We start from the raw sequence: 16,701 nt of genomic DNA, 5'->3' as shown, positions 1-16,701 counted from the left end.
CTGTAAGGTTGTGCACCCACAGGGATGTATCCTATATATAGAAATATATATATATATCTCCTATATAGCCTCCTATATAGCAGGGGCTGGGCAGCTTGCACAAGGGGGAAGGTGTTGGAGGAGGGCGGCTGCAAAGACATGCGCAGAAATGCCACCAACAATCATAGAATCCCAGACTGGTTTGGGTTGGAAGGGACCTTACAGCTCCTCCAGCTCCAACCCCTGCCACAGGCAGGGAAACCTTCCACTAGAGCAGGTTGCTCCAAGCCCCTGTGTCCAACCTGGCCTTGAACACTGCCAGGGATGGGGCAGCCACAGCTTCTCTGGGCAGCATCACATACCTCATGGACCCTCATCTATCTCATGCCAGAGATGCTGGAGAAACCAGCTACCTGATGTTCAGCCAGGCCAGCTCCAGCATGGGTGAATCTCTGGTATTTTCCTCCTGCTCTTTTCCTGCTCCCCCCCACCACCCCCTTTTTGGTTGTTTTAATATTTTGTTTTGTTTACAGAACACAGTGTGAGCGAGTTTCCATGAGAGTGGGGTGGTTGCACAGGATAATTGGAAACTTCTGTTTTACTTGACATCTTCCCCCTCCCACAGGGTTTCTATGCACACACAAACACAAACGTATAATGTGCATGCATGCATGTCCATATAGACAGGGAAGGGAGATACTCAGCCAGGGTAGCCTTCTGTACTGGTGACATCGCATTTGAAAGTCCTGAAATGCTGGAGCATGGCCAAGAGAGCATCAAGGAATATAGAGAGGAACCACTGAGGGTTTCCAAGCAAAAAGCCCCATAACTAACTGTTATGCATCTCCAGCTTTGCAGCATCTCCCAAAACCTCAACAGAGAGGAGCAGAAGGGACCTGATGCCTGGAGCACCCTTGACCTCCAGACCTACAAGGAACTGCTTGCATAGGAGGGGGGACGAGGCTATAAGGAAACACTATGGTCAGATGTGACTACCCTGTAAAGTCCCCTCCATGCTACCTGCTTAGATGCTGTGTTTAATTAATTTGCCCCTGCTTTGTGCATAGATGGAGCACTCAAAACACCATCTGGAGCCAGGCTGTGCCTTCGATGTAGCTCCACTAATTGTTTATGTTTATTTGACCATTTATCACTGGGATCCCCCCTTGCCAAAACCTGCTCAGCACATCAGATGGGACTTGTCATGCTGCATGCAGACTTAATCAAGCTGCCACCCAGAAATGACCCAGAGCTCCTGATTTTGGAGATTTATATAAACTCTGAAATTGTGAAGTGTGCTGGATAATTTAAAGAAGCCAGAAAGAAGAAACCAAAGTGAAAACATGGCCCTTCAATTATAGGATGCAATGAACGCTACCCTTACCCTGCCAGAGCTCCTGGTTGTGTTTACCTGGGGTCCAAGAACTCGTTTTAGGGAAATAGGAGAGTCATGGGGCTTGGTCCCAGGTGCAATGGCATCTTCCAAGCACTCATCCCACAGCGCACAGAGCTGCTGGGTGACAGGTCCCTACAAGCTCGCCCAGAGGCTGGGAGTTGATCACCCAACTTCATACCACAGACTGGGAGCTTGCAATAAAACTAAGTCCAGGTCAGGCCAGGGTGGGAGACCTTGGGGTAGATATAAGGGGATGCTGGGGCTTTCTGGGTACCTGGGGCTTGCCATGATGAGCGACAAAGGAGAGAGGAGAGGAGCTCAACGTGTTCATCATCGTGTGCTGATCAAGGGCGCACGAGCAACAAGCCCACAGAGGAGCTGAGGCAAAGAAATACAGCCTCAACTTAAATACCTCCTGGCCTGGGGTTGGTGCTGGTGGTCATGGAGCAGCAGCAAATTCCCATTGCAACCAGTAGCACCAGACCAATCAGCTCACTGGGGGAGATTTGATTAATAATTTCAATTTCACCAGATTGTATCTGTACAAAACCAAAGTTGTTAAAGTACAAGGTGCCCTGTGTAGGCTCTTGGTAGCTGGAGCTAACCTGCAGGGATAGGTTTGTTGTAAGATGCATAATATTTGCTGCAACATATAACTAACTTTTAAAAATTCCTGAGGATGGGTTCACAAAAGGCACAGGAGATGCTTTTGTGCTTTCACACCTCAGCGAGTGAATGAGTGGCATCTGAAATCACTATTTATCTTGTTAAGCAGATAGTCCTCATGGCACTTCCCAAGAGAAATACAACAGATCTCCAGGATTGGTGTCCCCTAGGTATGATTGGCTGGCTGAACTTCTGTGTGAATTTTGGAAACTGGGAATAGTGGCTGTCACTAAAATGCAGAAGGGGTGGAATGTGGGATTGTTGGACAGTCTGGAGGTGGCTCTTGAACCAGGGGCCTCAGATGAAGATGGCTTTCTGAAGATCTGCTTATAGGAAATGAAACAGTTTCAGCCCAGTAAAGTCAGTTTCATATAGGATGTGTAAATATATATGGTTCACATGGGCTTAACTTGCCAGACAGATGTTGATAAGGATGAATCCTTGTATGCCCAAGGATTTTGTTTGGAGATCAGTATTAATTTTGAGAAGTCCAGTGGGTATTGGAGAAATACCAGGGTAAAGGTCACCAATGTGATCTCAATCCCTGAAGTGTAACCACTTTAATTATGTGATCAAACCATTTTCAACTTCTCAGCTCTTCCTTCAGGTGGGAGCTGTCTCATACATCCTCAGCTCTGTGGAAGCTGGCCAAAAGGGGTTGGGCTGTCCCCCCAGGGCTTCTTGGCCATCCCTCTCCTCCCAGCATCTGTGAGAGGTCTCCATCTGTATGAGTGTCACTGGGGCTCTGGTTGGCCACTATAGGCAGCCCTCGATGGCATCACAGAATGGTTTGGGTTGGAAGGGAGCTTAAAGCTCATCCAGTTCCAACCCCTGTCACAGGCAGGGACACCTTCCACTAGAGCAGGTTGCTCCAAGCCCTGTCCAACTTTGCACCACCATCCCACAGAGCATCCCCTTAACTTTTACTAACCTGCTCTGTTTATGGAGCTGCTCCCTTGCCAGGACTCAAGTGAGGTGATACCACCTCTGCAGCCACCCACAGCACTTCCTGCCCGTTCTTGCTGCAAGCAAACATCTTCCATGGCAAATGTGACCCTCTTTGCATCCTTCCTTGCCAAAGAATCCATTTGGAAATTTCTGCCCTTTTCGTCTTTGTCCAAATCTCAGCAAAATCCATGATTTTCTTTTTTTTTTTTTTTTTTTTTTGAGGAGGGATCCTCAGTTTTGGGTGGATGAGATCACCATGTACCTCTTAAACACCCCCAACTTTCCCGGCTCAACCCTGTACTCCCCAAGCATGACTGGTCCCACGGGGAAGGCTGGCCTCAGTTATTGGATGCTGGGGTGCCCATCCCAGCAATAAAACCCTCATGCTACTGCTAGCGAGCCAGTTCCCTCCCACAGCATCATCTTTGGGTCTGGGAAGTGGCTCCTCTGCTTCAAAAACGGGATGATTTCCATGCGAGGGAGGCAGCGGTTGGTGTCGCCACGTTTTCTTCATCATTTCAGGCATCTCGTGGGGAAGTGATTGAAAGGCGAGGAGCACACTCTGCCCCACCTTCCCGCCGGAGGGGAGGAACGCTGGGTTCTGGGGTGGGTGGCTTAATAACACGTTCCTCTGGAGACAAGATGTTCAGAGGGGAGGTGTGCTTAAGGAAATATTTGCCTTTTTGGGTTTTACACATTCCTTTTGTTTGGTTTGTTGAGGGTTTTCTTTATAAAAGGGAAGATAATAACCCACCTCTCTGCCTTCCTTTCAAATAGGCTTTTGGGGATCCCAGCTCCTTCTTGGAGTCTTCCAAATTGGAGCCAAGCACTTGGCCAAGGCAGTGGCGTTGTCCCCAGGTAGGGTGTCAATGTGGGTGGCTTTGCTCAGGGACACTTTCACAAGGGACTTGCTCAAGGTCACAAGGAACTTGCTTAAGGTCATGGAGCAATTGGCAGATAAGGTGATGGAGCTATTCCCCCAAATTAACAACGATTCCCCCTCTTCCCCCCAAAATAACAGCGTGGCTACGGAGTTGGAGCTATCAATCACTGGTCAGCGTATCCCCTAGAAAGGAGCTGTAATATTTTGACAGATTAGGGTAATCTCACATGCACATCTTAATTGCCTCATTACGAAGAGGCACAAATAAACCTCAGGAAAAAGAAAACACACAGATATTTACGGGCTGATGGATGTGGTAGGCAGGTCCATACACACATGGCACCATGGTGGGATGCAGAGGGAGAGCAGCCAGCCCACCCCGCTCCGGCAGCCTGGAGCAGGGATTGGGAAAGAGGAGCACGTAGCAAAACAGCACCAAAGCGTCTCTACCTTGGGGTGCTGAGCACCCCGGGCAGGGGAGGGAGAGAGTTGGGTGATGGAAATAAATAGGGGTGGGGAGAAGTGTTGAGACCTTCTGCATAGGCAGCAGGTTGGGGTGGCCAGGGATGCTCAGCACCCTGAATCCAGGTCCAGCCACCTCTGGGGTGCTTTTCTGATGCCTCATGCTTCAGGCATAGAGCTCAATTCCCTCCTGGGAGTTTGTGCCTGCAGGGATGCTGTGCTGGGTGTCAGGATCCAGCTGGGGAGGGGATGCTCAACCCCAAGCCTTGCCTCTGGGCTTGCACCCCGAGCCCTGCTCAGTGCATAGGCTGGGTGAAGGGAAGAATTGGAGACACCATCGTTTTGCCTGGAAAAATGTCATTTTGACACCAGTAGTAGGCAGAGATCAGCCAGAGCCTCGGGCTCCTTCCTCCGCTGTGCTGAATGCAGAATGAGCATGGCATGGGAGGGGGATGCAGCCACTTCTTGCTCCCCAGCTTACCCTGGGGCACCCCCATGTCTTCCTGGTGACAGTGAATATAGGCACACCAAAAAGAAATGTAGTCAGGAGCCAGAGCACCTTCCTGTGGGGAAAACTGTAGCAAAGAGAAGGCCAAGCAATGCACATATTAAGACAAAATGCTCTGGGAATCTCTATATGAATATCGAAATGGAGAAATACTAAGTAAGGAAATATAGGAAATATTTTAAAATATAAACGTATTTATATATAGATATCATGTCATAAATATATAAACATATGCAAATTAGTACATACAGATACATAAAATATGTGATTGTATAAAATCAGAAATGTATAAAGTATACACATAAAAACATCAGTGCTGCATGTAGTAGTAATGATGTTGCCGTCTCCCAGCTGAGAGTCAGATTGCGAAGCGTTGTTCCCATGGATAAGGTGGATGGGAAGGGAACATCTCCCAGTCCCAGCCATAACCCTGAACCAGGAGCCATGCATTGCACAAGCCTGGGCTCTTCCTGGCAGCCCTTATCTCCTCCATGGGCTTTGCAGGGTGGTGTCGCTGGAGATGAGGAAGGAGGTGGGAGAGGGAAGTGCTGGTGAGGAGCCCTCACAGGTCTCCTGCTCCTGGCTTTGAGCAATAGTGAGACCCAGGGACAGGATTCTGTCCCACCTCAGGGCTGGCACATCTTCCCCAGGGCTCCTCCAAGATGCGGCAGTCCCCCATTTCCATTCATATAAATGAATATAGGCAATATTAGTTTATCTATATTCTATACATACTATCTCTATAGCCTATTGAGTATACTTGTATTTTTTTACTTATCACGATGCTAAATGAACATTTCACCTCTCTATGATATTTCGGTTTTATATTACTGGTTTTCAGAGGCTGTATTATACTGAATGAGTCTTGAAGTTAAAAGGAGACGTGAGAATAAAGCAACCAAAAGATAAAAATAAAAACCAGAAGGGTTTTTGAGCAGCAGAGTGCTCTGGATGAGCTCTGGGTCACCCAGGGAGTGTACATCACAGGCGGTTTATAATACCACTGTGTTCCCTGGCTCGTACCTGGGGACCATCCATCCTAAAAATGGAACGATTTTCACCCAAAAAGGGAACAAAGCTTTTATAAATGGGGCTTTTCCTGGCAAGAAAGTAATGAATGAGTTTTAAGCATGCCCATAAATGCAGTGCTCCGAGACATCATCTGCAGAATACATTTATTTTAGGTGCCCTCCACCCTTCTTCCCCTCTCCCCCCGCCCCCCCCGGTTTATTTTAACAATGCTGTAACTATTATAAAATGTGACTTTTCTGTTTAACCCCGTGGCGCCCGCTCAGTGTCTGCACGTGTGTGTGCATGCACTGGTGGCATTTGTCACCATCGGATGCTATTTTTAATGCCTGTTATTCTTGAGGACCCCACCCTTGGCTTGGGGAGGGGAAGGGGGGAGCCCAGGAGGAGGGAGAGGAGGGAGGGAGAGGAAGGAAAACGTCAACCTCAGCACACTTCCAGCCTCTGGCCATCAGACTCCCTGGGGGCATGGGAACCATAAGGTCATTTCTCAGGCTTGCTGAGATTGGAGCTGTCAAACCACCCCGAGAGTTAAAAAAATGCAAATGCATGCAAATGAACGGGCTGATTCTTCCCCAGTTTAAATGACAGGAATCACCTTCACTTTTGCCAGCATCCTGGCCTTATCAGCTTACCTAAGTGCTTCAGTTAACAGAACCACACCTGGAGAGGAGCAGGAGGGAAGGAAGAGGAGTCCGTTTCCACCAAATGGAGCTTTACATCATTTCGTTTTATAATCACGTATAGCCCCTGATCTCCTAATTCAATTTTTTTCCTGCTTTCTTGGTGCTGAGTTAATAATCCATGATCAAGGAGGATGGAGTTTAATGTCCCAAAAAAACCTCTGTAAGATTAATTGCAGGGTATCCTCATATTCTGCTTTTCTGATCTTTTGCACTTAGGGTGATCTGGCAATAAAAGATCAAAATAGATTCACAGGGAGACACGTTCCTTCATGCAAAGAGCTCCTTTAACACTAATGCTCCTTCCAAACAAAAATAAACGAGTAGAAGATAAATACAGCAATAAAAATTTAATTGCTTATGCTTATTATTAAGGATACAAAGGCCTAAAAAGGAAGTTGTGTTTTCCTCCCTGGCTCAGGGGTTATTCATTATCTTACACTCCACTTGGAGTGCACATTGGATTTACTTCCATTTATCTGTGATTTTCAAGGAAGACTTGATATGGAGCCGGTCAGGCTGGTGGAGGAGCGTAGCTAGTTAACACGGTTAAGCACAGCACACTGTAATGAATCAATTTGTTTCAGACAACAGACATAATTAGTGTGGAGCTAATGGGCACACGGCGGGATGCGGGGCTGGAGTGGAGCATCATTCCTTGGACACAAATACCAGTGGCTGGAGTGGAGGGGGGCTTGGAGGAGTGTAATTCCCAGTTCCTCTGCACCACCTCTGGCCATGGGGAGGTGCTGGAGAGGGGTCCCATGGTGGGGCTGCCCTCCAGCCCCCTGCAAGGCTTCACTAGCTCAGCTTGTGCCCCGTCCCCATATTGCTCCCTGTGGTCCATAACTTTTCCATGGGGTGTGATCCATCTATGTTGTGCTGTCTTCCCAAGGCTTTTGCTTGCCGGCTCCCACACAGCAGTGCTGATTAGGTGTGGGGGAGATGTCTGCAAGGTCTCGGCTGGAGATTGACCCTGCGGAGGGAGGAGAAGGGAGATGGCATTCCTCTTCCCACGGGAATGTTTGCTACAGTCGGATCGCCCCCATGGCTCCCCAGCATCCCCCAAGCGTCACTGGCTTGCTGGCCAAGGATTTCTCCATTGCACCAGGCTCTTTCCACCCCCAAGGGCTGGAGGAAGGTTGTTGGGTGGGAGCCAGACCCTTGCCATGGGGTAGACCAGGTCCCTACAGCTGGTGGGAAAGAGGTTTGGAATCAGAAACTGAGTGGGGAAGGACACCCAGGACATGGCGATGGACCCCAGGAGAGATGTGGAGGTGGTGCAGGGTGGGATGGGGAACCTGCCTGATGGTCTCAGCCTTGTGAAAGGGGCTGGAGTGAGGCTGCAGTTTTACTTACATTTACCATGGGCTCCCTTGGAGATTAACCCCTCGGCTGTGAACTGTCTGCATGAATACATGCTCTGTGTCCTGGGGGTTTCCAAAGGGTTAGTGTATTCAAAGTTATTCTGGCTGTTTGATGTATTCTGTGTGTGATGGGATTAATGTATTCGTCGCCTGCTGGAGGAAGTCGGTCTCCTTTCCTGGGATTTCTCATGTGGAAGGGCTGCTGGAGCCATGTGAAAGAGGAAATATCTTACAGATTAAAAAAAAGGGGGGGGGAAATCAGGTTTTCCTTTTGGGCGTGGGCTTTTTGCTTCCAAATTTCCCTTTGAAGCTGGATCTGCAGTAGCAGGAGAAGGTGTCTGCCAGATGAACAGGGCATTTGGTACCATGCTAACAAGTCAAAACAGGATTAGGGATGGAGCAAGCCCATAGGTGAAGACAGCAGACAGTCAATCTGCTCTGGCCAGGCCCTTCATCCCTGGTTGTCTTTCTGTCAGTGGTCAGGTACATTGTGACACCTCTCTTGCCACCCAGCTACCTTGGGAAGACATCCCTATGCGGGCTGCCTACATGCTAAGGTAACATGGGATAGCTTCCAGGCATGACGTAGCAGGAGGCCACAGAGCTGGAGACCTGCTAGTCCGTAAGGACCTCTGTCCTACTGCAGCAAACAGCCATGACCAGCAGTCCCTCCTGTTCAGGACACCCAGTTATACCAGTCCCCAAAACAATTGCATGGATGAGAGGGGCTCTTCTTGGCTCATCTTGTTTAAGCGGTGTAGGAGCTGGCACTTGGCAGTGTGGTGCAATACAGTGTTGCCTTTTCCCCACATAGTTCCTGGCAGGACAAAGCCAACATGTGCCTGGAAAGATGTTGGCTGTGGGAGGATGTGGAGGAAATGTGACAGGGAGGGAAGTCATTGCACAAGGTTCCTGGGGGAGGGACATGGAAGAGAAGAGGGAGCTTGTGGTGGTTATGAAAAGGTGAATAGGGTGGGAACTGAGAAGAGAAGGATGGAGACAAACGAAGAGATGAAGAGATGTGGAAGGAAGCAGAGGTTAAATCACAGAGGACCTGGAAGGTGTTGAAGGTGACATGGAGATGCAGGGGGGCAGTGCAAGCAGAGGGTGATTACTGAGCTATAAGTGAGGCAAGGGAGAGGAGGACACCAAGAGAAGTCAGGGTCGTTTCAGCATTATTGACTGTGAATCCCCTGCTTAATGCTCCACTGTCTGTGTTTTGTCCTAGGGCACTAAATGAGAATATGGCCAATGGCATTGAAGATCTTATTGGGATCCCATTCCCAAACCACAGCAGCGAAGTCTTATGTGGTTTGAACGAGCAGCGGCATGACGGTCTCCTCTGCGATGTCATCCTCATTGTACAGGACCAGGAGTACCGGACCCATCGGTCCGTCCTTGCTGCCTGCAGCAAGTACTTCAAAAAACTCTTCACTACCGGCACTTTAACAGACCAGCCCTATGTTTACGAGATTGACTTTGTCAAGCCTGAAGCACTTTCTGCCATCCTCGAGTTTGCCTACACCTCAACCCTCACCATCACCACCTCAAATGTCAAGCACATCCTCAGCGCTGCCAAGATGCTGGAGATCCAGTGCATTATCAACGTATGCCTTGAAATCATGGAGCCTGACAGAGAGGCAGAAGAGGAAGATGACAAAGACGACGAAGATGATGATGAAGATGAGGATGAAGAGGAGGAGGAAGAGGAGGAGGAGGAGGAAGTGGAAAATTTTGTCAATCAGGAGAACCTAAACGATGTCCAAGAAGTAAGCTGTCACCAAAGCCCTTCTAAGTCTGATCTTACCGAAGAAGCATATACAGAAGCACCTAAAGACTGTCCAAATCACTACCCAGCCAACAACTCCTCTGGACACTTGGGCGTGATACGAGACTTCTCCATCGAGTCCTTGCTAAGGGAAAACTTGTACCCTAAGGCGAACATCCCAGAAAGGAGGCCAGCTCTCTCTCCTTTTGCCCCTAGCTTCTTCCCACATCTATGGAACGGTGATTTTAACTCCTTCTCCCAGCTCAAGGAGCCACAAGTAGACAACGGCCCCTTAGATCTGGTGATCAAAAAGAGGAAGATCAAGGAAGAGGAGGAGAAGGAAGACCTGCCTCCGCCTCCTTTCCCTAATGACTTCTTCAAGGACATATTTACCAACACCCCAGCAGCTCCCTTAGGGCACATTAAGGCTGAGACTGAGTATAGCGCTTATCTCAATTTCCTAAGCGCTACCCAGTTTGGAGGAGTTTTTCCACCATGGCCCCTGGAGGAAGAGAGGAAGATAAAGCCCAAGGCGTCCCAGCAATGCCCCATCTGTAACAAAGTCATCATGGGAGCTGGCAAGCTGCCCAGGCATATGAGGACCCACACGGGAGAGAAGCCGTATATGTGCAATATCTGTGAAGTCCGCTTTACCAGGTATGTGTTTGGTACCTCTGTTGTGCACAGCCATACGTGGGGAGGGTGGTGGTGGTGGTTGGAGGGGCCACATCATGACCCGTGGGTGATTCCTAAGCTACACATCTATTTTTCCCATGAAAAGCAGCAAACAAGGCAGGGCATGGTCTCTATCCCTTCTGAAAAACAAAAAGGGGAGGAAGGCAGGGTAGAGGAAATAAATGAACCTACTGATTTTGGTGGGTTGTGGATCACATTCACGACTTACTGGATCCATCCCCTCACTGGGCAAAAGCTTAAATAAGCAACAGGGTATTTTCAACCCCACCATAGTTCACCACAGTTGAACCAGAAAGAGCTGGAAAACAGATGGTCAAACAGCCAAGGAGGCTTCGTCTCTGATGTGCTGGGAGATGCGTTGAGCTGGGAGAGCCATCTAGCTGTGGGATGTAATTAGTTTGAGTTTGCACATTTTGGCATCTGTGCAGACCACGACCCAGTTCCACGTGTTTAGACATGGCGGTGTCTGGCCTTTCTGAGGCTGGGTCCTAATTATTATATGTTAGCAGTGAGGTGGGGTCAGTCTCTTCTCTCAGGTAACAAGCAGTAGGACAAGAGGAAACAGCCTCAAGCTGCACCAGGCGAGGTTGAGGCTGGGTATTAGGAAAAATGTCTTCATGGAAAGGATTGTCAAGTGCTGGAACAGGCTGCCCAGGGCAGTGGTGGAGTCACCATCCCTGGAGGTGTTTAAAAGACTTGTGGATGTGGCACTTGGGGACATGGTTTAGTGGTGGACTTGGCAGTGCTGGCTTCACGGTTGTATTTGATGATCTTCAGGGTATTTTCCAACTGCAGTGATTCTATGATTCATCGCCCTGAACACTGGCCACCCAGCAGCCTGGCGCCTCGACTCCCTCCATGGTCAGTGGGAAGAGATCAGCACGCTCAGAGAGGAAGATGAGGGAAGGGAATGAGTGAAGGGGCCATCCCTGACCCCAAAGACAGGGCTTAGCTGGGGCAGCTAACTTTTAGGTACATAGGTTAGGTGAGACCAGCCCCAGCATGGGCTGCTCCAAGGCAGGTATGACCAGTCAGGTCCACCCCTGCTTCCAAATCCCAGCCTTTGCACTTCTCTTCACCCCAGCAAACCCCTCGATGGTAATAAATCAGAGCAGGCTACACAAATCTAATGCTACTGCTTGCAACCCTTCTCTGAAAAGCTGGGCAAATTTAATCGGTGAGCAGAGACAAATAGATTCCTGGACCTGCTCTTGCTGGGTATAATTAATATCTAATGAGTACAATCTTTACCATAATAATAAAGCTTTCTGACAAGACCATGGTATTTCAGCTCCTGGCTGCGTGTGAGAGAGAGAGCCCTATTAAGCTGGGGTGAGCAAACCAGAGGAAAATAATATGCACAGTAGGCAAAAGCGAGCTCCTGACAATGGCCGGACACCTGGGGTGCTCCCACATTCAGCCTGCCTTTTCTTCTCCATCCCTGTGATAATATTCGAGTGGAAGTTATGCAGATGATGAGGATTTGACCTGAAAATAAATTTGCATGCTCCTCTCCATCAACGCAGCAGACACTGTATTATAATGCGGGGAGCATCATCCCTCAGGCGGGTGCATGCGACGTGAGCCGGCTCCCCCTGCTATGTGCAGGGGAAAGGCCGCTGCTGGGTGCTAATTCCTGCCTGTAGGAATTCGGATCCGCATCCTGCTTCATCCCGAGGTTAGCGCTGGGTTGTCACCTCCAGATGGGTGGGCTCTGCTGGGAGGAGCGGGATGGGTTCAGCCCAGTGAGAGTGGCTGTATCCCGGGCTGGAGGGATGACCTGGACAGCCCCATCCTGCAGTCCCCATCGCTGTCCTGGGTGTGATGCTGTGGGTGCTAACTGCTGGCCAAATAGCTTGGTTTGACCCATCATCACCACCTTCTCTGTAGTGGGGATAATAAATCTGAGCCCTCCCAGAGGGCTCTTGAAGTCCTTTACAAGGAAGGGCAGCATCATTGGCCTCGTTTGGGGAAACTGAGGCACGGAGCAATGTTGGGATTGACTCATAGTCACTGCTGAGGTTAGTAGGAGGGTTCAGGTGGGAATTCAGGTATCCTGACCCCTAATCCAGACAGGTTAAATTAGCATCTCAGAGGTTAAAAGCTCCACACAGAGATGGTCTAGCACAGCCCATTACAAACACAGGGCTAAACCAGACACCCTCTCATACACTTAACAGCTTCTAAACACAAAGCACAGGGGCAGGAGGACTTTAACCCGGGAAGATAACCCCAGAGAAGACAGGGATTAACTCAGTGGTGTGGGTGATGTTCTCCCAAATTCATTCACAAAACCAAAGCTGTTCATCTGGGTCACTCCGCACAGAGCTGGAGGCTGGAGCGGTTTTGTTTCTTTAACACCCTGAGCAAAGTGGAAATCTCAAAACACCGGTTTATTTTCAATGCATTTTGGATAACACGCAGCTGGTCGGCTTTGGTTGGTTGGTTGGGGTTTTTTTAGCCGTTTGCAGCATTACTCTAATGTGAGAGCTCTCCAGTAGGGAAAAGTGTATTTAAGCAAAGTGGAGTGATTGAGATGCAGGAAGAGATTTGTGCCGGGATTTCCTGAGCGCCGCCACTCGCATTACGTGCTTTGCTCTTTGAGGGGAATCTGATGCTTCCCGAAAGCATCGGACTGGCACCCACGCTACTGAGCAGTGCCTTCGCCAGGGACATGCGTGCCCACACGGTTGCCTGCGGGATCCCATGGGAATGAGGGTGCGGGGAAGCCAAGGTTCCCAAAAGGGGTTTCTGACCGGATCAGTCCTTTGCATTATTTCTGCGCTCAGGGAACTGTGGAGAAGCAAATTAGCAAACAGAGAAAATACATTTCCCTGGGTGCTGAGTCCCACAGTCTTCCCCCATCAGATCCCTTCCCTTCATGTCAGTGGGGCTCCCACATCCCATGGCAAGGACCCCACATGCACCTGGATCTGGCACTCCCGCCTCCCAGGGACATCTGATCGCAGGAAGCAGGACTTCATTTAATAGATCATTAATTTTTTCCTTAAACAAAGGCTGCTCAGCTTCTACTCTGCTGGTTTCCCCTGCTAAAATGCTGGAGAAAACTGCAAATATTTCAGTTTTTCCAAGACAGCCCCGGAGTGCTCAAGGAGAAACTGTTCCAGACAGAAAGGTTAACATTATTTGTTCCTATTATTTGTGTTGTGACAGCTCGCAGAGCCCTAATCGCTCTCCTAATGCAATTGCATTAAGGTTATTCACACACACGGAGCACGGATCCCTTTCTCCCATGTCGCAAAGCCTGTGTTCCCTGTGCTGCATCCTCCCCCGGGTGCTTCACTGCAGCCGGAGCATCTCACACACCCCCAACCTCTGAGCTTCTCCAGGTAGAGCCATAAAACCTCTCTTCCATCCCACGGAGGTGCAGTCAGGGCAGGGAGGATTGAGTTTCTTTCTCCCCATCTGCTGCCGGAGATGGGTAATAGCCTGAAAAAAAAAGCTTTGCCTGTATTTACATTATACAGTAATCCTGGCGCGCTGCTTGTTTATTAGGAAAAGTGATCCTGCTAGGTTAAACATTACATATATAGGTTTAAATTATATTATAGGTGGGGCTGGTAGCTCTGCTTTTCATTAACATTTCACAACATTTCGCATTGCAAGCCCCTGCGTTCATCTGCTTACGACTTCGCTGCACATTATCCATTTGGGATGAAATTTTCCATGCAGCTTCATGTGCTGCTGAGAACTGATTCCAGCCCATTCAGGGGAAATGTAGCCTTGTTAAATTTTTGGGATAACAGCATCTTTGAATATTTCAGAGTGGGAAGTTGGGATCTGGCCCTGGGCTTGGCATGTGGAGACCAAGAGATGCTTTTCTTCTGTCTCCCTAAAAATCTGCATGAGTTGTAAAGCTCATGTGAGCTCGTTACAACCTCTGTACAGGCAGGGAGCATCTCCACTGCCTGTGCTGCTGCTGCAGATGTGGGCCCAGGCTGGGACTGGCTTCCCAAAATCAATAAAGTACCATCTGATGAAGAAGTGACTCTTCCAGTAGGGATACTTGTCTGCATCCTTGATCCCAAGGGACTAGGGTGCAGGGATGCCCGTCCCAAGGCTGCACTCCTCACAGCACTGGAGTGCTGCTGGTCTCATCACCAAAAACTATATCAAGATACACAAAGGCAGGGTGGCAGAAATAAGTGCAGAGGCACCTTGCAAGTTCTGAGGGCTTGACCTGCCAGCATAAATAGATTTTTGGGGTTGGGTTTTGCTTTTCTTTTGCATGCTCACATATTTTATATATAATAATGACATGACTCCATATATTCTACATATTCTTAGCTGCATTACTAACGCCTTGGAGGGACTGTACTAAAAGCATTTTGGAACACAGTATGAATGCTGTTTACTTACTAGAACTCCACTGGTGCAGCCTGGGCAGCACATTCGGCTTGGTTCAGCTACAGTCAGCTTCACTTTTTATAGTAATAAGCCTTAGCTGAGATTTTTGTAGACTGCAGAAGGAAACATTCATTGGGAAAAAAAACCCCATTGATTGGACTGCCAGCTTAGGAAAATATTCTTGGTTTTAGATGTTCCCCTTAAAAAGAAACCCGCTATATTTGTAAATAAGTGCCTTTGGGGTGGGTGTTATGGTTGTATTTAAGAACCTTTCCCAAAACGTGTGTGAGGGTGGATGTGCGCTGACCTTGGCGAGCGTGGCAGGGGAGGACGGCGGTGCCAGTCGCTGCCTGCACCTCTGCTGCCTCACCCTGTGCCACGCTCCCGCTGCAAACCGGAGCTCTGGAGACACCCAGTGGTCAGCGCAAGGATAAAAGGAAAGGAAAATCGGCTCCAAGCGGGAGTTCGTTTGAGCAGTGTTCCTCCACATTGCCAGGCTCTCGAAACTCAACTAATTTCCTTATTTTCAGGCAGGAATATAGCTGTACTTATTTAGATATTCCCATATGGTTTTGGGGTTTGTTCCAGAAGGTTTTTCCCTCCGGTTTAGGCTGTTTTGAACTCTCTGGGATGGGCTGCACACTCCTGACATGGAGAGCTCAGTTTGTGCGATCGCCCTGGGAAGGAGGAGATGGATGCAAACACCAGCTTCCAAGAGCATCCATACACCGGGGATAGCGCTGGGATGAGCTCCCCACCCAGAGAGTGCCTTTCCCTCTCCTGATCTAGGAAGCAATGCCAACTGCATCCCTTACCAAGCATCTTCTCTCTTGCAGGCAGGACAAGCTCAAGATCCACATGCGGAAGCACACTGGGGAGCGGCCATACCTGTGCATCCACTGCAACGCCAAGTTTGTGCACAACTATGACCTGAAGAACCACATGCGCATCCATACTGGCATCCGGCCCTACCAGTGCGAGTTCTGCTACAAGAGCTTCACCCGTTCCGACCACCTCCATCGCCACATCAAGCGCCAGAGCTGCCGCATCGCCCGGCCCCGCAGAGGACGCAAGCCCGCAGCATGGAGGGCAGCCGGCTTGCTCTTTGCTCCTGGTGGCCCACCGGTGGAGAAGAGCTTTGTGATGCCGCCAACATTGGAGGAGATGAGTGGCCACCTCGGCAGCACGGCCATGTGCCTTCCCGGCCCCAGGCCCAAGCACTTTCTGAGCCGGGTCTACTTCCCTTTTCTGGAGGAGATGAGTGGCCACCTCGGCAGCACGGCCATGTGCCTTCCCGGCCCCAGCCCCAAGCACTTTCTGAGCGGGGCCAAGTCCCCTTTCAGCCTGCAGGAGCTGGAGAGCCAGTTTGAAGAAACCCAGATGAAGCTCTTCAGGCGAGCGCAGCTGGACATGGAGAGGAACGCGAGCATCTTCGCCTTTGCCCTAGGCCATAATGAAAACCTCGCTGCCCAACCCTTCTTCCCCCTCCCTGATCCATGGAGCACGGGTTTCAACGGCTTGGCAGGGCTCGGCCATGTGGCTCCCATCTCAGAGGCAAGCAAATAAACCTGCGTCTGGTCCCACCATAGGTCCGTTTCCCTTCCCAACAGGATGACCAGCTCTCTCAGTGTTCCTGCCTGCCCTTTTGCATCGTCTGGCTCCCAAGAAGCTCTGTGTCCCCTCGCTACCATGGCTTGCCATGGGGCTTGGGGCATGGGGCCATCCCCGGGGCGAGTGGGTGGGTAGATGGGTCCTATGCCCCACGGCCCCGGCACTTCAGACTCTGTGATGCACTTGGCTTGGGGGCTGTGGGGCACTTACAGCCCCCATCCATCCACCCACCGCTCACAGCTCCATCTGGGAAGGCCAGGCCAGGACTGCTGCTCTCTTCAATGCTCCCAAAAACGTCACTTGCCTTAGTCCAGGGCATGGCCATCACCATGAGATG

The 16,701-nt window shown here is 49.8% G+C and overlaps 1 protein-coding gene across 1 annotated transcript; it reads left to right on the top strand.

Moving 5' to 3' along the window:
* Positions 1–9,165: 9,165 nt before the first annotated feature.
* ZBTB7C (zinc finger and BTB domain containing 7C) lies at positions 9,166–16,319 on the top strand. Its single transcript, XM_010010317.1, has 3 exons — positions 9,166–10,346; positions 15,590–15,917; positions 16,023–16,319. The coding sequence occupies exons 1-3, from the start codon at positions 9,166–9,168 to the stop codon at positions 16,317–16,319; spliced, it is 1,806 nt and encodes a 601-aa protein (XP_010008619.1).
* Positions 16,320–16,701: the final 382 nt, after the last annotated feature.

The sequence above is a fragment of the Nestor notabilis genome, unplaced genomic scaffold (assembly GCF_000696875.1).
Source record: "Nestor notabilis isolate BGI_N333 unplaced genomic scaffold, ASM69687v1 scaffold2410, whole genome shotgun sequence".
Taxonomy (NCBI): Eukaryota; Metazoa; Chordata; class Aves; order Psittaciformes; family Psittacidae; genus Nestor; species Nestor notabilis.
This window is presented reverse-complemented; position numbering and strand designations above follow the sequence as displayed.